The sequence below is a fragment of the Talpa europaea genome (genome assembly GCF_964194135.1).
Source record: "Talpa europaea genome assembly, chromosome: 3".
Classification (NCBI taxonomy): domain Eukaryota; kingdom Metazoa; phylum Chordata; class Mammalia; order Eulipotyphla; family Talpidae; genus Talpa; species Talpa europaea.
The window spans coordinates 148,554,222-148,576,716 of record NC_140069.1 but is presented as its reverse complement, the minus strand read 5'-3'; the positions used below and the strand labels follow the sequence as shown (position 1 = coordinate 148,576,716).

The 22,495-nt window shown below is 53.1% G+C and overlaps 2 protein-coding genes across 2 annotated transcripts; both read right to left on the bottom strand.

Annotated features, from left to right (window-relative positions):
- Positions 1 to 3,078: 3,078 nt before the first annotated feature.
- LOC311169047 (GTPase IMAP family member 7-like) lies at positions 3,079 to 3,957 on the bottom strand (the record flags this gene model as incomplete). Its single annotated transcript, XM_084230741.1, has 1 exon — positions 3,079 to 3,957. One exon carries the CDS (start codon positions 3,955 to 3,957, stop codon positions 3,079 to 3,081), a length of 879 nt encoding a protein of 292 aa, XP_084086867.1.
- Positions 3,958 to 6,226: 2,269 nt separating this feature from the next.
- Positions 6,227 to 7,023, bottom strand: LOC311169046 (GTPase IMAP family member 7-like; the record flags this gene model as incomplete). The annotated part of the gene is given in 2 exon segments (XM_084230740.1): positions 6,227 to 6,753; positions 6,756 to 7,023. Coding segments are annotated over 2 exon segments (780 nt in total). The 5' UTR covers positions 7,009 to 7,023.
- Positions 7,024 to 22,495: the final 15,472 nt, after the last annotated feature.

Genomic DNA, 22,495 nt, shown 5'->3' with positions numbered 1-22,495 from the left:
GACAAAACACAGGGTGGCAGTGACTCACCCAAGGGAGCTTCACTGGGTGCTGCACATGGCGGGGACTAGGCAGGAGATTGCACCCTCAGCCACACAGGCCCCAGGGAGGGCGCCCCTGCAGGGGTGGGGCCCAGTGGGAAGGCCTGGCTGGCCGGGAGGGCAGGTCCTGTGCCCTTCACGCTCCTTGGGACCAGCAGAGGGTCCAGATTTCACCCCCAGAAGCAATGGCCCACGACGCCACAGGAGACAGGTCTGTGCCCCCCAAGCCTGAGCATGGCGGACTTTCCTAAATTTACCCCAAAACACCGACACGAACTGAGCCCAAGGGGGCACCTGGACTTGGGGTTTGTGGCTCTGACCTTGAGGCACCTGGGCTGCACCCCACCTTCCTGACAGCAGGCAATAGCTGGAGAGAGGGGGGCCCTGCAGCGCTTCTGGAGTCCCGAGACCCCAGAGGAGGAGAGACAAGCACCACCCCACAGTCAGGACCAGATTTCATTAATAGAAAAGACAAAAAACCCCATTTAAATATAGACAAAAAGGGCCTCCCTGGTGGCGCAGGCAGTTGAGCGCTGCACTTGAAGCTGTCCGCAGCCTCTGCAGCATCGGTTCAATCCTGGCTGACCAGCGAGGGTCCCACAAGGCGCGGCAGACCTCTCCTGTCCCGCCCACTGCTACTGCTCTCCTCAGCAGTGTATTTCGTCAGTCTGCCTGTTCTGCTCCCCACTCTGTCTCTGGTGAATCCTCTCACCCTCCTGCACATCTGGCCTGCACCCTGGTTCTTGTGTAAATGAATAAATAAATCTTTAAAAATATATAATAAAAATAAAAATAGACAAAAATATGAATAAACACTTCGACGTATTACAAGACGAGTCTGGCCTGCATGCGGGTCGCCACACAGCCTGGAGGCCTTGCCACAGCCCGCAGCCGCCTCCTCAGGCCTTTCGAATCCCTCCCTGCCGGGCGCCAGCCCGGGCAGCCACGCATGGCCAGTGTCCCCAGGTGGGAGCGCGTGTGATGCATCCATTCAGGGCCGACACATCAGACCTGGTGGAGCAGAAGATGGTGACGACGGAGAAGTGATGACGACAGCACTAGGGTGATGACGTCACACCCACCACCCACGTGGGCAACTCGGAGACTTGTTGACTCCCAATCCCAGAGAAGGCACCGTGATTTTAAAAAGGCTTAGATGATGAAGATGCCTTTCACAAGAGGGAGGGGAGAACTCCAGAGCCATTGCTCAGGGTCCAGGCTCCACGCTGTGGGTAGACAGGGCCGAGGGCTGCTCTCAGGCGGGGGAGGCGCTGACCTGTGACCAGCCCCACGAGCTCCCGCTGTTCTGGGCTCTGCACAGCGCTGGGGGAGAGACCGCGTCTCCAGAGCCTCCTGTGCCGGCTCAGGACCCCACAGTCTCTGGAGCCCCCGCGGAGCCTCTTGCCACCAGAAGCCGTGGGTGCAGTGGGTGCTCAGCGTGTTCAGGGGGCAGAGGACCAGGAGCAAACCCCACCAGCTCGACTCTGTGTCGCCTGCAGTTGTTATGAAGGGCACACCTCCCCGGCCCCTCAAGCTGGGAGTTTATCATCTCAGCGGGAGGAAACTGTTACCTGCGCACACCGGCCAGAGAACGAGGGTGACCCTGCCAGGGCCTCCCGTTGTCAGGAGGGGTTGTCCGCACAGCAACACCAGAGACTAAAACAGCACAGGGCCTCCCTGGTGGCGCAGGGCTTAGGGCTCAGCTCTATCAAGCTGTCACGCTATTGCCACTGCCGCCTGAGTTAGGGCCCGGCCAGGGAGCTACCCACATGGCGCAGCAGACCTCGCCTGTCTCCCCGCTGCTCCCCTCTGCAGTGGATTTCAGTGGATCTGCCTGTTATGTTCCCTGCTCTGTCTCTAGTGAGTCCTCTCACCCCCCACACCTCTGGCCGGCCCCCCAGTTCTTGATTGCATAAATAAATTAAAAAAATTTAAAAGCTTAAAAAAAAAATCTACAGTGAAGATCAGGGAAGATCTGAAGGAGAAAGAGAAAGAGGTAAGGTGGGGACGATCTGCCAGAGAGGTGGTTCCGTCACGGCGGGGCACTGCGTGCGGGATGGCGCCTGAGAAAGAAGAGAGAGAACAACCCGAGGCGGCATCATCTGAGGTCCGCCCCGCCACGAGCTTCCAGCCAGAGAGCCTCGTGCTTCACTAAGGAAGCCCAGGTACCCCCCGCGCCCCACTGTCCACAAGCCTGTTGTGCCCTTTACGTTCATGTGAGAACTTGTGCTCGTACCTGTTTGGGGGCAACCGAAGGAGGATCAAAGGGGATTTTCTCCCCGTGGTGAGAAGTGGAAACAGGGTTGAGTCTCTTCCCTGGAGGCCACTTCAGCTACGGGAGCCTTCACAGGGTGCTCGCCCTCAGGTATCGGGGGGCTGTGCCCAGGGCCTGCATGGGACAGCGCAGGTCGCCAGCGGTGCCAACACTTGGGGTTTATTTCAATTTTCCTAAAGAAAAAATTGCACCTATTGTGTTGCTGGTTGTTTGTTGGCGCGTGAGGGGGGGAGGAGGGGTGGGGTGTGGGCTCTGAGCAGGAAGAGCAGGAAGATGTTGATTCTGGTTCATGGAGACACAACAAACCAACCCCAGTGGTTTTAAAGAACAACCATTTATTTTTCTCATGAATGGGGGTGGGTGGGGGAGGGGCTCACCGTTGCTCTCAGGCACGTGGGAGGCCCCTCGGGTAGTGGGGGCGTCCATGTCCATGTGGCCTCGCCTGCTCTGCAGATGGAGGGTCAGCCCCAGTGGGCCAGCGACTTGGAGTCCTCTCTGGGGGGCTCTCGGGGGCCAAGTCCAAGGGTGAGCACCCAAGGGAATAGGGGGCAGGTTCTGTCTCCACTTGAGAAGTCCCTGGGGCTGCGTCAGCCACCTGCTGTTCACCCACGTCAGGCAGGGGACACAGACCCCACTGCTCCATGGCGGGGAACAAGGTCAGGGTGCAGGGACAAGGAAGACAGGAGACCCTGCCACAGCCTCACGTGGGGACGCACGTACCCCATTAGCGTCACCACAGACTGGGAAGGAAGCTGAGGCTGACATCACTTCTCAAACATGTGCCGTATTCTTGACAGCATCTTCTTGATCACATTCACAATGTCGTCAAGCACACTGCGCCTGGCTTCTTCCTCTACATTTTTTATTCGGTCTTCATATCGCCTCTGCAGCTCTGAGATTTTTCTTTCCCTTTCTTCCGGGGATTTATCAGCATCTTCCTCTTCTACCAGTTTCATTTCATTATTTAATTGATCTGTGTAGATTTTCTTCAAGTTCTCTTTTTTTTCTTTAATTTTTTTCTCTATGTCCTTGTAGATGTTGTCAGAGAAGTAGGCCCCTCCGTTGCTCTGCACCATGTTGTCTATCAGCCCCACCAGCTCCTGCACCTGAGCCTCCTTCTCGGCCTCCCCCGCCCTGTTGTTGAAGGCGCAGCAGCGGCCCCCGGCCTCCTTGAGGATGCTTCTGAGATTCACACCTGCCTGAGCTATGAACTCACTCAGGCTGCGACCCTCCAAATCTTCCTTACGTGTGAACAAGATGATCATGTGTTTCATGACTGACTTTCCAAAGACATTCTTGATCAGCGCGATGGTTTTCAGCTCCTCCTCTGTGTAGCGGTCCAGCCGCATCACCATGACGATGGCGTGGGGCCCCGGGGCCGAGGACAGGACACACCGGCTGATCTCCCTGCAGGTGGTGTCCAGGCTCTCCTTGGTGTCAAAGAGCCCTGGGGTGTCGACCACTAGAAGCCTCCTCCCCCGCCATTCCCGGGCTGCTGCCTCGCAGTGTTGGGTAACAGCGTGGGGAACAAGTTTAGATTCAAATACTTTTTCCCCAAGGAGGGTGTTTCCTGTGGCACTTTTCCCACTTCCGGTTTTCCCCACGAGCACGATCCTCAGAGTGTTGTCCTCGCTCTGAGCCATGGTCACCCAGGAGGTTCCGGCGGGCAGGGTCCTTCCAGGCCTGAAGGACAAGAAGAGGGAAGGATCAGTCCAGGCCCTGGAACCCGCCCAGCTGCTTTTCTGTTTTGTTCCCCCTGAAAATCTAATCTGTGTCCTCCCTGATGCCAGGAGAGGCTGGAAGAGGAAACCGTCCCCCACCATGGAGGGAATAATACAGTCCTTCCAGAGGGTTCCCTCGGAGCAGCACCCGGCCCAGCTGCTTTCCCAGGGGACTCGTTTAAGCCTCTGGAGACTGATCATCTCAGTGCTCTGCGAACTATTCGTAGGGAACTGAGGGGGACCCTCCAGCTCCCCCTCAGGCTTTATCATGTTTCTCGGAGGCTAAGATTCCACAAGTCAATAATCCTGCCCAGGTGGGTCATGGGTTAATATTGACATGAGAATCATAAATAACTTATTAGACTCTGGACAGTAACACAGCAGGAGTGTGACCCATCTCAGGATCCGAGAAAGTTGATTTTTACGCACAATACTTTGTACGATGATTTAGACGAAAAGCAGACTACTGAGCAAATAGAGACAAAGGAGCAAATTCAACTCTGACCCAGGTGTAAGATAAAATTAGCAGATACTTCTTTAGTATAACTGTAAAATTTATATACTCTTTATTACTCTTACCCCCTGCAGCTACCTCAGTCCATTATGAAATTCAGTTGGGTAAAGAGGAACAAACTGGCCTGGACAAGCAAGACAAAGAACAAAGGGGGGAGCCGGCTCTCCCGGGCAGTAGCCTCTGTGGCTCCAGGGTTAAGGGGCCAGCGAGGGGGCGGGAGCTGAGTACAGAGCAACAGAGGAAACCAGGCGGGTGGGTCCTGGGCCAGCGGGAGGTGCAGAGACTCAGCAGCTCAGCCTGTGGCCTCTGCACCGTCACCCACAGATGTGCGAGCCGAGGCGATACCCGGGCGGCTGCGGGAACCAGTGATGCTCTGGAGTCATTTGTTTCACTAACTCACGACGAGCAGCCCGTGGGGAAGCTAATTCTGTTTTTACAGCTATTAACACTGGAAATCTGAGGTGACATACAGCGCTGAGGAAAGTGCCCAGGTCGCCTGCTACAGGTGCTGGCAGAGGGGGTCACTTCAGTCCCCGTGACCCCACATCCCCCCTGAGCCACTCACACTCCCGCCTCCCCCGGGCTGCTTCTCGGGCCCAGGATTCCAAATGTGGGTGACCTCACAGTAGAGACAGGCCAGGGCGGGGGGGCAGAGCCCACTCTCTCCCTGACGGGGAGCTGCAGCAAGCCGGGACTCAGGGCGGAGGGAGGAGGCTCCACTTACGTTGTCCCTTAGGGAGCCCACCCTCACCAGAGCACCCCGTTCTCCCCCCACCTCACGCCCAGGGCCACAGCGTCTCTCTGGGAAAGGCTGGCAGGACGTAGCAACCAGATTCTCCATTTCCCCCGTCACCGGTGACCGGGATGCCCCGGGAGCCCTCCCTCCCCATCCCCACCCTGGCCAGTGAGGTGGGAGGTGCAGGGACATGGTGCTGGTCAGTCCCGGCTATTCTGTCCCTGAACCCCCACTGCTCTGTCAGTCAGTGTGGTCAGCACATGGACGATTCCCCTGGGGAGGGGCCCCTCCACCCAGGTTCACTGTGGCCAAGTCCAGGGGGCACCCAAGGGAGCAGGGGGCAGCTTCCCTGTCTACCTGAGCAGTCCCCCGGGCTGCGTCAGCCACCTGCCTCTTATCAAAGCAGCCACAAGGTCCATCCACTTCAGGCAGGGGACACGGACCCCACGACTTACTGAGGGAGTAACAAGGTCAGATTGTAAGAAGAAAAAGGCAGCAGGTGTTGTCACGCCTTATGGGGAGATGCATGCTCCACCTCAGCGTGTATCATGGATGAAGAAGAAAACCTGCAGTTGACATGACATGCCAGCATCTCCCATGTATTCCAGAGCATCTTCTTGACCCCCTTCCCTCCCTTTTCAAATGTGTTGTTCTCACTTCTTACCTTGTATCTTTTTTTTTAAAGATTTATTTATTTATACAAGCACTGGGGTACAGGCCAGAGGCACAGGAGGGTGAGAGAATTCACCAGAGACAGAGCAAGGAGCAGAAAAAGCAGAAGGACAAAAGTACACTGCTGAGGGGAGCAGTGAGTGAGACAGGAGAGGTCTGCTGCCCTATGTGGGAATCTCCCTGGCCGGCCAGGAATCGAACCAGCGTTGCAGAGGCTGCGGACAGCTTCACAGCGCTGCGCTCAACCCGCTGCCCCACCGGGGAGGCCCTTACCATGTATTTCTTATTTGCTCTTCACATTGCCTTGGCAGATCTGAGATTTTCCTTTCCCTTTTGTCCTGGGGTTGATCAGCATCTTCCTCTTCTACCAGTTTAATTTCATTATTTAATTTATCTGTGTTGATTTTCATCAAATTCTCCACCTGTTGTTTCAGCTTTTTCTCCATGTCCTTGTAGATGGCGTCAGAGAAGCAGGCCCCTCCGTTGCTCTGCACCATCTTCTCTATCAGCCCCACCAGCTCCTGCACCTGAGCCTCCTTCTCGGCCGCCCCTGCTCTGTTGTTGAAGGTGCAGCAGCGGCCCCCAGCCTCCCTGACGATGCTTCTTAGAGACACCTCTTGTTGTTCTATAAACTCATCTAGGCTGTGATTCTCCAAATCATCCTTGCCCGTGAAGAGGATGATCATGTGCTTCATGGCAGAATCCCCGAAGATGTCCTTGATCAACGTGAGGGTTTGCTGCTCCCCCTCCGTGTAGTGGTCCAGCCGTATCACCATGACGACGGCGTGGGGCCCCAGGCCGAGTGCAGGACACACCGGCTGATCTCCAAACAGGTGGTGTCCAGGCTCTCCCTGGTGTTAAAGAGCCCAGGGGTGTCGACCAGAAGAAGCTTCCTCCCCCGCCATTCCCGGGCTGCTGCCTGGCAGTGCTGGGTAACAGGGTGGGGGCCAAGTTTAGATTCAAATACTTTTTTCCCCAGGAGGGTGTTTCCTGAGGCGCTTTTCCCACTTCTGGTTCTCCCCACGAGCACGATCCTCAGAAGGTCAGCCATGGTCAGCCAGGAGGTCTGAAGGGTGGGCACCTTTACAATTTTAAGAAGAAATAAAAAAAAAATTCAGATAAATATCCCAGTCTTCATTTTCTCTGTGCACACCCTGCCGGCTGTGTAAATGGCGCCCGTCTCCTAAGGCAGGGGCTCACTGAAGTCACTCTCTCGTGTCCTCTTACTGCTCTGGTGTCTGCTGACGGGTCCTCTGTCCTGTGAGGAAAGCAGCGCCCACAGTGTTACGTCTGTTCCTCCTTTTCCTTGTGAGTCGCACATTTTCTGATCTCGGACAGACTCAGGTATTTGCTTTTGATCTGAAACCTGAGGGAGCTGGTGGGAGCAGGTAGTGTTCCGTCTAGGGAAGAGCTGGTTAAAAAGCAGGAGTATCCGACACTCAGAGTGTGGGCTGAGGGGGGTCTTGGGGTGCCACCTGGCTGTGGGCAGCTGGGCCAGGGGGCTCAGCCGAGGGGATAACCCCTTGGGGCGGGATGTGAGCACTGCCCGGTGTTTGTGTTGCTCTGGGCACACGGTGAGCGCGTCTCATTTTCTCAACATACCCAGAAAAAGATAAATTTGATGTCTTTGTTTTAAAAATACTCTGATGTTTAGAAAGACCAGTCCGGGGTGTCTTGCGATCTACAGTGACCAAGTGTTTGAGGTGAGCTTCTGCATCTACTCAGAAGTTGAAAAGCTGTTCCCACGCTGGCTGCTAACAGATCAAGTCATCTCTTTCTGAAATTGCCTGTGTGCGTCACAGCCAAATGCAGGGGATCCGTGTGGGCCCCGGAAAAGGGCCGTGACTGTGAAGACCCCACAGAGAAAGTCCTCGAGGAGCTGCCACAGGGAGCCTCAGCCTGGAGCTGTCCCTGGACCATCCCACCAACCCTCGGCTGCAGACTCCCGCCCTCCTCACTGAACCCCCAGACGGGCGAGAGGAAACCTGACAGTTCGTCCTGGGAGGGGAGCATCCCTTGAGCTGCCTGATGGGCGGTGGCAGAAACGACCGTGCCCCGTGCCTCCCCCCGTGACCCCAGCACAGCCCTCGGGAAACGTGTCAGGAAAGAGAATCAGCAGCGTTGGAAGCCACAGCGCGTCCTGACTAGCGGGGTTTACTCTAGGAACCGAGTGGGAAGGTGGGGCTGGGGAGCTCAACGGGAGAAATTTGTCCATATGATCCTTTCATAGCCGCTCATTTTAGAACATTCCCCAAAATATGAATCGCAACAGCCTTAATGATCTATCTGTTCATCTATCTAGCACCAGACAGCAGCTCCCTCAGCTGGACACTCTCTCACTCCCAGACCGCGTTTGTGGGGGGCTGTGAGTGGTCAGCGCAGGAAGAAGCAGCCGGGACAGGCCGGGAGGGGACAACACACCGGGTAGCGGGCCACAGCTGGAGAGAGGGGGACCCCACGGCACTTCTGGGGTCCCGGAGACCCAAAGGAGGACGCAGGACAAGCGCCACCCCGCGGTCAGGACGTGAGGGCGCATGGCGGGGGGGCTCCAGGGCGGGCCCCCTGGGCAGCGGGCCCCCCACACGCGCCCCCCCCCAGGACCGTGGCCCAGAGGAAGGGTCTCCGGGCAAACCCCGCGTCCCCCGCAGACAGTGCCCGGCAGGTGCGGGCTCCGCCCGGCCCCCCCCCCCCCCCCCCCCCGCAGGTCCTCGCATTTCAGGGTGACAGAGGCCTTGCGCGGGGCAGAGGGCGATGGGGGAGGGTGAGAGAGACCCGGGGTCAGACCCGCAGGACGAGTTTCCTCTCCCTCTCTCTCTCTCTCCCTGTCTATCTCCCTCTGAGGGGAGGACCCCCAGCTTCTTTGGTTTCACTGTATTTTGATTTTAGAATGATGTAAAGATTGTGCATGATTTTACAGCAAAAATACAGTGAAAATTTATTCTTAAACATGTAGTGAATCAAGGAACAGAACTATGTGCTAGAGAACATCGTAGGAGGAACTACAAACACGAAAAATTACAAGCTTTAAAAAACACATTAATATGGGGCCTCCCCGGTGGCGCAGTGGTTGAGCGCTGGGTTGCGAAGCTGCCCACAGCCTCTGCAGCGCAGGTTCAATCCCCGGCTGCTCCCCGGCCACCGGAGGAGGGTCCCACATGGCGCGCAGACCTCCCCTGCCGCCCGCTGCTCCCCTCAGCAGTGTACCTCGGTCCTTCTGCCTGCTCTGCTCCCCGCTCTGGCTCTGGTGAATTCTTTCACCCTCCCGTGCTTCTGACTGTACCTGGTGCTTGGATAAATAAATAAATAAATCTTAAAAAAAAAAAACACACATCAATATAAACCTCCAGCTGAGGTGAAAAAGAACTGAACTTGCCTTAAGCTCTTTTTATAATTTACTCCCAGTACCGTGGGATCCTGAAGTTACGTCTTTCTGTGACTGTACACGCTGCACACACACACCCTTTAATGCTTACATTAGATTCCAGAACATCTTCCAGGAAGAGGAACTTGGGGTTCTCCCAGGAATGCCTGACTGACAGCCCGAGACAGGAAAGGCATAGAGTGATGACCTGGGATCATCTTACTGGATTTATTTTTGGCCTCTTGATTCAAATGAAATAAACCGTCAGTGAAGCATGAGATGAGCAATTAAATCTAAACTGACGTGTGACATCTAGTAAATCTCTTGGTTTCCTGACACATCTCCCCTCACACCAGCCCACACCGTGCTCTCCTCCATGGTCCCCCCAACACTCACACTCACACTCTCGAGGCGCATCACCCCGCCCACGGCCCTCCTGCCCTCACCTTTTCTGCAGACGATGAGTCTCGAGTTCTCTGGAGAGCCCTGAGCTGCTGCCTCTGCTGCGAGTGAGGACAAGTGAGTTCCTCCTCTGGAGCCCTGAGCCCTGGGCCACAAGCACAGGAAGCTCAGGTGGGCGGAGCCAGCGATGGGGGTTTGCCTTTGCAGAGAAAAAGGAAACTTTTCCCTGTCACTGGACTGGGGCTGCAGGTGGCCCAGCTCATGCCTTTCCCTCCTGCACCTGTCCTGCTGCTGGTTCCTGGGGCTTCGGGTCATAGCCAGTCCAGGATGCCTGTGACCCCGGCCCGTGTGCCCAGACCAGGGTGTGCTGGCCTCTGTCCTGAGACCCCCAACCATTCTGGGTTGAGGCCCTGGGCTCCCAGCAGATGGATTGTCCATAGCTGCCAGCTCAGGGTCCACTCAGTCCCCAAACTTCAGCCGTCCCCTGGGGTGACTCTGCTGAAGAGACTCACCTCCTCTGAGGTCATCCCGCCCCCCCATCCTATGCCCAATGTTGACATGGGGGTAACAGGCCTGACTCTGTCTCAATTGGGGTGTCTCTAGGACCCCTTTTAGTCCCCAGGTCATGCTGAGGTGACAAGAGTGTGACCGGGGCTCGTTGCAGCCCAGGGGGTCCTTCTGCCCAGGCCTCTCCCTCCCCTTCCCACAGGCCTCAGCCAAAGCATCTCCTAAACACGTCCTTGCATCAGGGGATCCTGCCTCTTGGGGAGACCTGGGTGATCCCCTGAAGCACATGTGACCTTCCTGCCTGAGCAGAGGGGAACCTGGGGGTCTGCAGAGGAGGGGTGCAGCGGCAGCTGCAGTGAGGTGTTGGCTGCGGGGCTGGCGGCTTCCTGATGGTGGTGTCGTGGGATAGTCAGTCCCCCTGGAGCCGCTGTCTTTACAGCTGTTTACAGCTGTGTTTAGAGCAAACGTCCCTCACATCCCTCTCCAAGATAGAAGGAAACATGCAGGGGTCTTACAGAAAATCCTCATTAGAGGAAATTCATAGGCCCACCCAGGACATTTACTCAACATGGAGTTTTCCTTTCTAGGTGTGTCACACGCCTTTGCATTTCTTGTCCTTGTGGGTCCATTACTCACAGTCTTTTTTTTTTTTCAATTTTCTGGGTTTTTTGATCGAAATATAACCTGCATGAAGAAAAGGGGCCATCTGTGTTTACACTCACTGCACTGTCACCGGCACTCCGACATAGGGAGCCGCACCAGCACCCCAGAAGACCCCATGCCCTCCAGGGTGACCTCTAGCTGAGGCCAGTGGCGTAGATAACTTTTAGTTGGTTTTTATTTTTATATCAGTGGACTCATTGACCATGTATAACTGGCTTTTTTCTTAATATTCTGTTTTGAAATTTATCCATATTATATGTGGCAATAAATTACTCATTCTCATTGCAATATACTATTTCATTGTGTGACTATAACCCCATTTATAGTATAGTTTGAGTATATGCTATAAAATCAGCCCAATATTTTGAACTATATTTTGAACTATATTTTAATTTTAAAATATTCTCTTATTTTAATTTTTCATTTTTATCAAGATATAATTGATAGGGCCTCCCTGGTGGTGCAGTGCTGTGAAGCTGTCCGCAGCTTCTGCAGTGCCGGTTCGATCCCTGCCGGCCTCCTAGCAACCAACATGGCGTGGCAGACCTCTCCTGTTCTCACCCGCTGCTCCCCTCTGGTGAGCAGTGTGTTTCAGTCAGTCTGCCTGTTCTGCTCCCTGCTCTGTCTCTGGTGAATCCTCTCACCCTCCCGTGCATCTGGCCTGTACCCCGGTTCTTGTATAAAAAAAGTTGTATACTAAATGTATACAACTTGATGATTTGATAAGGGCATACATTGGGTCGTATTTATCACAACCAAGCTCATTTCCATGTCTGCTATCTCACATAGTCACCATTTTCTTTTCCTCCTTTCTTGTGGTGAGAACACTTATTTTTATGGGTATTTACATTGTTCCGAGTTTTTGTTGTTCTGAGCAGCACTACTACAAATATTACAGATATTCCTTTTGGTGAACACCCGCACACATCTCTGTTGGGGTCTCCCCTGGGGTACAGTAGCTGGACACTGTAGAGACAGGCAGGTTTCCTAGACACTACAGAGCTGTCCAAAGTGGACAGCTTACCGGTTTACATTTTCATTAAATATCATGTGAAAGTTCTGTTTGCTCCATATGCTGAGAATTCATTAAAGTTTTCTTCATATAGAAAGTTTTCACACAATTATAAAGTTTATTATTAGGAGTTTTAATTTTTGTTGTGATTTTAATAATCATATCTAACTAGTGTTTGAATGTTAGTCAATTTTTATAATTTTTATTCAATTTTGCATACATCAACTTGGAAACAATCTCATTGTTTATAGTAGTTTAATCAGTGTATTTTCTTGATATTTGCAGATACATGATCGTAGCATCTATAAATGATAATAATTTTACAAACACTTTACATTTTTCATATATGCAATTTGCTTGGCTTGGTTCTGATCACAATCCTGAAAGACTCAATCCCAAATGCCAGATCTTGACGATCAAATCCTGAAATCTGGAAATCTGAAGATTGTAATCCTGAGCCATCAAAATGTGGAAATCCTGAAGGCCTCCATCTCCGTGGGAGAAGAGAAGGCAGTCTGTGAAATGTAAGGGGGGTGAGAGCTGAATTGGTCACAGGCAAGATACTCCAGCTGGTTTGTGGGAAAGCACTGTGCCGTGTCCCCTCACACAGTTGACACATATGACCACCTCACAGGGAAAAGGGAGAGCCATGTTTATTCTCACTGGTATCATGAAAAGTGAACCTGGCTTGGTTTCCACAGCAGTGAGTCACCACACTTTGGAGCAGACAGCGCGTACATTCTGATGATAACACTGTGGACAGCCAGCATGCTCCAGACATAGACACAGAAGGTACACATGTCTCTCTCACTCACAGCATGCTCTTTCCAAAAGTCTAAGAAATGTCTGGAAGAATTTTTGGGTGTTCTGTTCTCTACCATTTTCTTTTACGATTTTCACATTTTGAAATTCTAGCATTCAAGATTATGTCTTTCAGGAGTATAATCTAAAACCTTTTGACTTTTATGGTTTCATTGTCTATTTCCTACAGAAAAATACTAAAAATTGTGATACTAGAGAACAATATGAATCTCCAAGATTATATTGAACCTCTAAATTGTTTATAAAAGTATTTTTATTGAGAAAATATACTCTGATAAAAATTAAGGTCTTTGTTCTTTAAGACGTTGCAGAGAGGGCCTCCCCGGTGGCGCAGCAGTTGAGCACTGTGTTGTGAAGCTGCCCGCAGCCTCTGCAGCGCTGGTTCGATCCCCGGCTGCTCCCGGCCACCAGAGAAGGGTCCCACATGGCGCGCAGACCTCTCCCTCTTAGGGGGAGCACAGGAACTCCCTTCTTCTCCGGAGTCTCCCTCAATGCCTGGACCATGTCAAGAGACAGCATGGGAGGCACAGCCTGCCGCAGAATCCCCAAATAAAAAAAACTTTAACAAAATACTACAACTTGAACAAGGAGCTAATGAGGATCTGTCAGAGTTCCTTGAGAGGATTATTCAAACATACACTAACCACACGGATATAAACCCAGATGCCCCAGAAAATGCTCGTCTGATCACTATGGCGTTCATTACCCATAGTGCCCCAGACATAAAGAAAAAGTTAGCTAAGGTGGGCGGTGCCACAGAGATGAGTCCATCCCAGGTAGTGGACTTAGCATTTAGGATTTATAATAATAGAGAGGACAGGAGACCGAAACCTGCGACTGTTTTCCTATAAAGAGAGCACAGAACAGGGTTTCAGGGAAACAGTAATGGACAGAAACATGAACCCCACACAGGAAGAAATCAGTGTGCTTTCTGTAGGGAAGAGGGACATTGGAAGAACAGTTGTCCCAGGTTACAGGGAAGCGGCGGACACAATAATTCCAGAAGGCAGGATAGAAGACTGAGGACACCACGACAGGATGATTCACGTAGGGGTTACAGGAGGGAATATATAGAAGGAGTACACAGAACCAGAAACCAAGGAGAGAGGAAAGAAGACAAATGTTAGCACAGAGTGGAGGCTCAAATGATATCAGGGAATACAGACAGAGAAGGAATCGAGAGCCCAGTACAGAGGGAAGGAGACAGATGACAGCACAGGGTAGAGCCTCAGGTGAAGATAGGAGGGAATACAGACAGAGGAGAAGGAATCTAGAGCCAAGTGCAGAGGAAAGGAGACAAATGATAGTTCATGGAGAAGGTTTAGGGTCAGAATAGGGGTGCCCAGGGGCTCCACTAGATCTAGAGAAACCCATTAGAATAACCTCCTCAGAGCCCCGGTGATGTATTTGGGGTTTGAAATTAAGAAAGGCAGACGGAGCTTGATGACGGAAAGAAAACAAGTAATTTCAGCCCTTAAAGTCCCCAGCAACCGGCAACAGTTGCGCGGATTTTTGGGTATGGCTGGGTTTTGCAGGATTTGGATTCCTAACTTTGGATTAATAGCAAAACCCTTGTATGATACTCTCAAAGGCCTGGACTCTGAACCTTTGTCTTGGACCCCAGAATGTCAAAAGGCTTTTGATGAAATAAAAGTAAAGTTGATCTCAGCACCAGCATTAGGACTTCCGGATCTTAGGAAGCCATTCAGACTTTATGTACATGAGAGACAGGGGGTTGCCCTAGGAGTGCTGATCCAATTGTTGGGGCCAGAAATGCAGCCCGTTGCATATCTGTCCAAACAATTGGACAACATCACTAAGGGATGGCTTCCATGTTTGCATGCTGTGGCTGCCACTTGTGACCTCCTACACGAGGCAGAGAAGTTTACATTGGGTCAGCCCATCACTGTGTGTGTGCCACATCAGGTCCTGACATTGCTGGAGCAGAAGGGTGGACTTTGGTTGACTGCTGGGCAAATGGGAAAATATCAAGCAGCTCTGTTGGACAATCCTAATGTGAAGGTGCAGGTTTCTAATTACCTGAATCCCACCACACTCCTTCCAAGCAATGCAGACGGACCTGAGGATGACACTTTAATCCTAACTGTTTAGAAACCATAGACACAGTGTATGCCAGCCGACCAGATCTGATTGACCAGCCTCTGCCAGATTCAGAGTGGGAGCTATTTACAGATGGCAGCAGCTTCATGGACCAAGGCCGTCGATGTGTGGGATTCGCAGTGGTGACGCTCCAGAACACCATAGAGGCCAAGGCTCTTCCGGCAGGTACATCAGCACAAAAAGCCGAATTAATAGCCCTGACCTGTGCCTTGGAACTCTCGAAAGGTAAAAGAGTCAATATATTTACTGACTCCAAGTACTCTTTCATGATTCTCCACATGCACAGGGCCATTTGGAAGGAGCGGGGACTTCTTACTGCCAGTAACAAGGACGTCAAATATCCATTAGAAATCCTGGCCCTGTTAAAGAAAGTAGCTTTACCATCAGCTATTGCCGTGATGCATTGTCCTGGCCACCATAAGCGGTGGGTCTGACATCACAAAAGGCAACAGGGCAGCTGATCGGGTGGCTAAGGCCACTGCCTGTTCTGCCCTCCAGGGTGCACTCATCCCTCTTGTGGACCTGACTCAGTATGCTCCTGAATACACCGAGCGGGATGAGGAGAGAGCTCGTGCATGGGGATTTACTGAGTTGGACCCCAGCTCCACTTGGAGAGTAACCTCCCATGGGATGATACTCCTCCTGGAGGCCCTGGTATATCCAGTGCTAAAACATCTTCACGAAGCATCTCACTATGGGAGAGATGCCTTATTAGAAACAGTGCGCCCATATTTGAAGGGCCCGTGTTTACACAAAATAGCACAATGGATCACCCGCGGTTGTGAATTATGTGCCAGGAATAACCCCAAGACTGACTCCCACCCTAAAGCCAGTGGGGTTCAATATCGAGGCAAGTGTCCTTTTGAGGACTGGCAGGTGGACTTACACAAATGCCTAGAACAACAGGCAACTTCAAATACCTCTTGGTTTTTGTGGACACGTTCTCAGGGTGGGTGGAAGCATTTCCCACAAAGATGGAAAAAGCTTCCGAGGTTGCAAAACAGCTACTGAAAGAGATAATCCCTCGCTTTGGGTCGCCGGACTCTATCCAGAGTGATAATGGGCCGGCATTTGTCTCTGACGTCACTCATGCAGTAAGCAGTGCGTTACAGATCAACTGGAAATTGCATGCTGCATGGAGACCACAGTCTTCCGGGCAAACAGAAAAGATGAACCACACCTTGAAGAAAACCTTGGCAAAACTGTGCCAAGAAACACAACTTCGTTGGGACCAGGTACTATCCCTTGCCCTCCTCCGCATAGGAGTGACACCTAGAAGTGGGCTACAATTAAGCCCCTTTGAGATTGTGTTTAGAAGACCCTTCCAGGCCTCGGTTCTGAAAGCCAGTCCGGAAATAGCACAAGATTGCCGGATCACAGAATATGTGAAACACATCCAGGAGGTTCTGGCAGTGATTCACAACTTTGCAACCTCGAGGATCTCTATGCCTCCTGATCAACCATTGCATCCCTCCAAACCTGGAGATCAGGTCTTACTGAAGACCTGGCAGAGTGGGGATGCCCAAAACCAGCTGTCAGAAAAATGGACTGGTCCCTATGATGTCTTGTTGAGCACACATACTTCTCTGAAACTTGCAGGCATAAAACCCTGGGTACATCATTCCAGAGTTAAGAAAGCGCCAGAAGGAACTGACCCAGAGACGAAGTCCCATTGGTCTTGTGAACCCATGAGGACTTGACATATTTGTTTAAGAAACAGACAAAAAAAAAACAAACTTGAATGTTACTGACTTGTTTTCCAGTTATTGTTAGAGGATACCCAAGGACTCACTTTTTCTGAAGAAACCCTGAGAAAACTAACATGCTCTAACCAATCTTCTTCCTTTCAAAGTTTAGGAGAAGTGAAATAATATCTAGGATCACGCATATGCGGCCAGTATTTTTTTGCACAGAAAGGCTTTGAATCTTGATTTTGGTATTTCCTTTTAACTTTTTGTTTTTAACTTTGAGATTTTTTTTTCTTGTTTTTGTTTCTTTGGCATATGAGTGAAACTGCAGTTGTATGAGATACCCCAGGCGTGATAAATGGTAACTAAAGACCTCTTTGTGTCTATATGTTGTATGTCTGTATGTCCTTGTGTCTAACTGTCTTGGCCTCCAGTGGTTGACAAATTGGTACACATGGTGCCCATAGACATTGAAGAAAAAAAAAGTCTCCAGTTATGAGGAAACATAAAGGTTATGGTTTCATTGTCAACATTGTACTACTGAACTAAGCCGGTGCCTCCATAGAGATTGAACATTGTTGTTTCTGTTATTTTTCTGACATTTATGGCAAAGCTTCCCAGAAATCTAAATTCAAGTAAAATTTGGTAGCCTGTCATTTGGCTGATGCAAGGGAATTCTGTAGAACCTCAGTAGAGCTCCTGGGACACTCCACAAAGTTTCTCCCTTTCCTCCTGGGAAAGGCATTAGATGAATTTGTTCTATTTGGCTCACCTAGTAGAGTAAAACTAGAAGGGAAGCCTTGTCACTTGGGAAAACGGGTAACACCTTGACCTGATATGAATGTAAATTGTCAATGATGATTGTCATCTTGTAATATTGTATACTTCAATTGCTTAATATCTACAAGAATTGTTTCTGGAAATATAGGGAGAAAAGGTCTCAACAGATTCCTGTTGATGGAACTGTTGAGAGTAAAACTTTCCTACTAAGGACTGAATAGACCTGGAAATACACCTGACATTTACTAAGTTTTCTTTGACATAATACTGGTAATTTTTTCGCATTCTGTTCTAAATCCACAAAGTTTTCTTGTTTTGGTGACCAGGATCTGCAGCAAGGTTGCAATTTTTTTTCCAGCAAAGCTAACTTGTGTTTGCATTTTCTCTCCCCTTGATACCAACACAGCATACAAATAGTGGTAGTAATTTTTTGCTACTTATCTCAGAGTCTGTTTTTGCATAACTTCCATAGGGATTTTGTTTGCTTAAACTGAAAAAATTGGACATAAGTTTCATTGTGTGGCTTTGTGTGGAGTTCTTCCAGAAAGTTGAAACAGAGCTGAACCAAGAAGAGGAGAACCTGTTTGCTTTGTTCGTAGGGTTCCAGAGACCTCCAAAGAAGGGGAGGAAGCTGCCTCCATTGGCAGGACTGGACAACCCGGCCAACGAAAAGTCCCTGATACCCTCGAGAAGAGGAAAGCCCAGGTGGAGTATGGTGAGAACAAGTTTGTTCCTGAAGCCTACATGGACTGGAGGCCAACAGTTCGCTCTGATCCTATATGGAGAATTCCAACAAAGCCAGCTAAAAATTGCTCTTTAGTTATTCTGCCCTGTGATTTTATGCAAAAATAGGTAATATGGGTTAAAAGTACATTTAGTTTGTAAGATTTTGCTTTGCTGTTCACAAATTTGGGATCAAGGTTGAGAGAACTTGTTTTTACATAAGTTGAACCATTTTAAGATTTTTTTCCCTGTAATTTGGCATATTTGCTGTCTTGTTCTGGCTAATGCCTCCAGATGTTTTCTTTCAGCTTGGACTGATGAACTGTTTTTCCAGGAAGGGAGGACTTTTGCTTTCCACAATGGACAATGCCTGGAGGGACTGGTTTTCCTTCACACTGCGGGGGGGGGGGGGGGGGGGGGGGAGGGACCCTCGGGAGACGGAGCCCTCGGGCCGGCTGGGGCGGCGCTGGCGGGCGCGGGGCGCGGTGGGGGGCGTCGGGTCCCCCCTGAGCTCTCGGGGCACTGGGCCTCCCGCCCCAGAGGACGCGGGTCCCGTGAGCCCCACGCCGAGGCCCCGACTGGTGCTGCCAGCCCACCTGGAGCTGCGCCCGCCCCTGCTTTTTATGAGAAAGAAAATAAATTTTAATGAATTAATTATGTCATCATTCAGTTTAAAAAATACTTTTAAGAAAATAAGGTTTCTCCATCTCCCTGTCCCCCCGTCACTACTCTCCTTCTCTGCGGGGCGATACTGCGCAGGCCTTGCTGGCTGAGGGGGACAGAGGACACCCCAGGGAGGGGGGTTGCACCGGTGGCCCCAGGAAGAGACTGGGGAGGGGTGGAGTGAAGGTGAGGATGGGGCTGGGGCCGCAGGGAGCTCTCGGTGCTCTGGGGGGGGACGGGGGGGGGGAGCCCCAGGAGGCGGAGGTCAGGCTGTGTAGACTCGAGGCTGGAGCGGGAGGCGGGTGAGCTGTCCAGGACCCGCGCGTGTCCTGAGGGAAGTGGGAGCCGCCCGGGGCTGACTGTTCCCGTGTGACCCACAAGCAGGGGTGGGGGTTGGGGAGCCCTGTCCCCCCTCCTGCTTCAGGCTGTGCAGGGAGCAGCTCCCCAGGCCTGCTGCTGCCCCTTCACACCCCGCCCCGGCCCCCCACTCCGTGCAGGAAGCAGGGCTGTGGTCCCCGGAGCCCTGGCCGTGACCTTTGAGGGGCCCCTGCTTCCTGACCCCATCCTGACACCCCAGGCTCAGAGCTCAGCCCCGCTCCCGCCAGGCCCGGGGAACAAGACCTGGGGATGTCACTTCTCTCTGAGCTCAGCTCTGCCCTGGGGAAACTCGGCTTCTGGGCGCTTCCCAAGTGTGAAAACAAACGTGTCTGCCTCAGCATGTGAACGGAAACCACAGCCCAGGCCGCGGGGAGGGAGCTCGGCCCCATCACCCCAGCCCCGAGCTCGCCTGGGGGGCCTGAAAGGACCGGCCTCCCCTCTGCCCAGACTCAGCAGCCCCCTGCCCTGAGCTGGGCCCCTCCTGAGTGACGGTCTCCCCAGGAGGCTGGTTGGCAAAGGGAGCAACTGGGGGAGATGGAGAAGGGGCGGGAGGCGCTGAGCAGGAGGCAGAGCCGCTCAGGTGAGGAGCAGACCAGGGCTGCTCAGGGGCTGAGGAGGGGCCAGGCCTGCGCCTCCTCTCAGGACCCCACAGCCGCTGCTGCGTCTCTCAGAGGCGGCAGAATGACGGGAGCTGGGCTGGGCCGAAACCCTGAGCCTGATGCGCACCCGAGGGCCCCGGAGCCCGACCCGGGACCGCGGGGAGGCGTCTCCTGAGCCGCAGACGTGATGAGTCTCAGCTCCCTAATCTCAGTGGCTGCAGAGATGAGTAGAGACGCGGAACTGGGGCCGGGGGGACGTTACCTTTCACCCCCAGACACACCTCCCTCCCCCCAACTCCTGGAGCCCCATGTTCCCCACGGCGAGTCTGCGCCTCTTCCTCCCCTCCCTGTTCCTTCCCGCCTCCTCGCACAGTCAGGCGCGTCCTGGGCCCGTCCTCACTGTGCGCGGGGCCTGGGGCAGCAATGCCTGGACACTCACCCTCAGTCCCGGCCTGGGCTCCCGACAGGCCCCGGAGGCTCCAGGCCTGAGACCCCCAAGGGAGAGCAGAGCCCCTGGCGCCCCGGACAGGCTGACCCCTGTGCCCAGGGGGCTCCTCGGAGAGCTGCCACGGATGGGAGCACACTCACACACGTACACTCACTCACACACGTGTACTCACACTCACACACGTATACTCACTCACACAGGTGTACTCACACTCACACACCTGACCACACACACACTCACCCACACACAGTCACACAGTGACACCCACACAGTCATCACACACTCACCCACTCACATACTTGCACACAAACTCTCACAAACTACTCACAATCTCAACCACACTCACACACACACACACTCACACCCGGGCTGACCAGCCGCCCCCATCCACGGTGTCTCCTACTTCAGGTCTTAGCTTGAGCCCCTCTGGGAGGAATTTGTCAGAGCTCGGGTTAGCCGGAGACCAGACAAGACGTTCTTTCCTGGCAGGTGGAGGGATTGTCAGGGAGCAGGCGACATCAGGCTAGGGTGGCCAGAGAGGGTCACCAGGCCCCTGTCCCCCGGCCCCAGTTCCGCGTCTCTACTTCTCTCTGCAGCCACCGAGATTAGGGAGCTCAGACTTATCATGTCTGTGGCTCAGGAGACCCTCCCCATGGTCCTGGGTTGGGCTCTGGGGCCCTCAGGTGTGCATCAGGCTCAGGGTTTCGGCCCAGCCCAGCTCTGGCCATTTTGCCGCCTCTGTCCTGAGAGCTCTGTCCTGAGAGTCCCCACACAACAACAGGGTCTGAATTTCCCCCAGAGCAGTGTCCCTGCAACAGGGGCCACTAGCTCCTGGCCTTGCTCCACTGTGCAGCCGGGGCCTCTGCCTGAGCCTCCCCCAGATCACCTCTGCCCCTCCATCTGACACAGGGCAGCGAGGGCCACCAGAACTGGCTAAGGACACTGCCCAATAGTTTACCCGTCACTGTCTGAGTTCTTCACCCACACGCACAACTACAAGACTACTCAGGCTCAGGGAACCACAACAGTGGGATTTATTTAACAAACCAGGGATAAACAAAGAGTCACTGAGGCAAATAATGGCCTTTACCTCACCCTAAGCCCTGTCCAGTGCTTCTCAGTCCTAAACAAAGCAGCTAAGATGGCGTCTTCCTGCCACTGAGGACACGGGGCTCCTCTCGTGAACAATAACAATAGGCCAGTTGCCCAAAATGCCATCTTCCTGCCTCTGCTGACCTGGAGCGTGGCAGCCAGACTCGAGGCCAGGCTCAGCCTCACGAAGACAACAGGAGACACAACAGGAGACGCTCCCGGAGCTGCCGGGACCCCCAGCGCAGCACCAGACAAGGGACACTCAGACAGCAGCTGCAGCAGCCAAAGGACTGCCAAACGGCCCCACTCATAGCTCAGCGGGGCACCCAGCACCAGCTCCAGGTGTTGGCCTTCCCTGCCAGGCTGTAACCACAGCAAAACCAAGAACAGTTTCAGTTGCTTGGCACCTACAAAGCCTCTGAACTTCTCCTCTCTGAGGTTGGCTGCTGGAAGCCTCCACCTTCAGAGGCCAGCAAAAGCCTTCTGGAAGATCGGCGCGGTGGGGCTGGGAATCCGTGACCCAAATGCTGAAGATCCAAACACCTGAATTTGAAGACTGAGTGAATCCGCGCCCCTTATGTTATTATCAGTCACCCCACCCCAAATGCAATACTTTTTAGCATTTTCCCGGAGCTGTCTGTCCTCACCAACCACCTTCCAGGCGCCGCCACCTGTAACAGTCTATGGCTTCAGCCACAGGTTACACATCCGGCATCTGTCCCTCCATCTGGTGTCTGTCCGTCTCGCCTCCCAGAGTGGCTGGCGACAGGGCTGTTCTGTCCGTGTGCACTCCCCACGCCTCAGCCCGAGCCCCAACGCGCACCTGTAAAGGGAAACTGGCCTGTGTCTCACAGAGGGAGGGGGCGTGAGCTGCCACCAGGTCCATGGCCGCGGGCAGGACTCATCGGGCTCTGACCCCTGTTGATTTGGGGTGGAATGAGGGCCGTGGTGGATGGCCCGAGTGTCCAGTCTGGGCAGAGAGTTCAGAGCCTCTGCCCAGGTCAGCAGGGCCAGGGCCCACCCACCCGCAACGCCCCCAGCGGTCAGACAGGTGTGGGGCTGCAGGCTGCTCCAGAGGAGACCACGGGTGGTGAGCAGACAGGGGGTGGCTGTGACTGATCCCGGGGCTGACAGCAAGGACCCCTGACAGGCCACAGTCACTAAAAGCCTCTGGTCCCGTGTCCGGCCCAGGGTGGGCAGAGAAGGCTGGTGGGAGACTGAAGGGCAACCCCAGTGCTTTTGCTCCCTCCTGGCCCAAATAACCAGGGGTCAGGGTGGC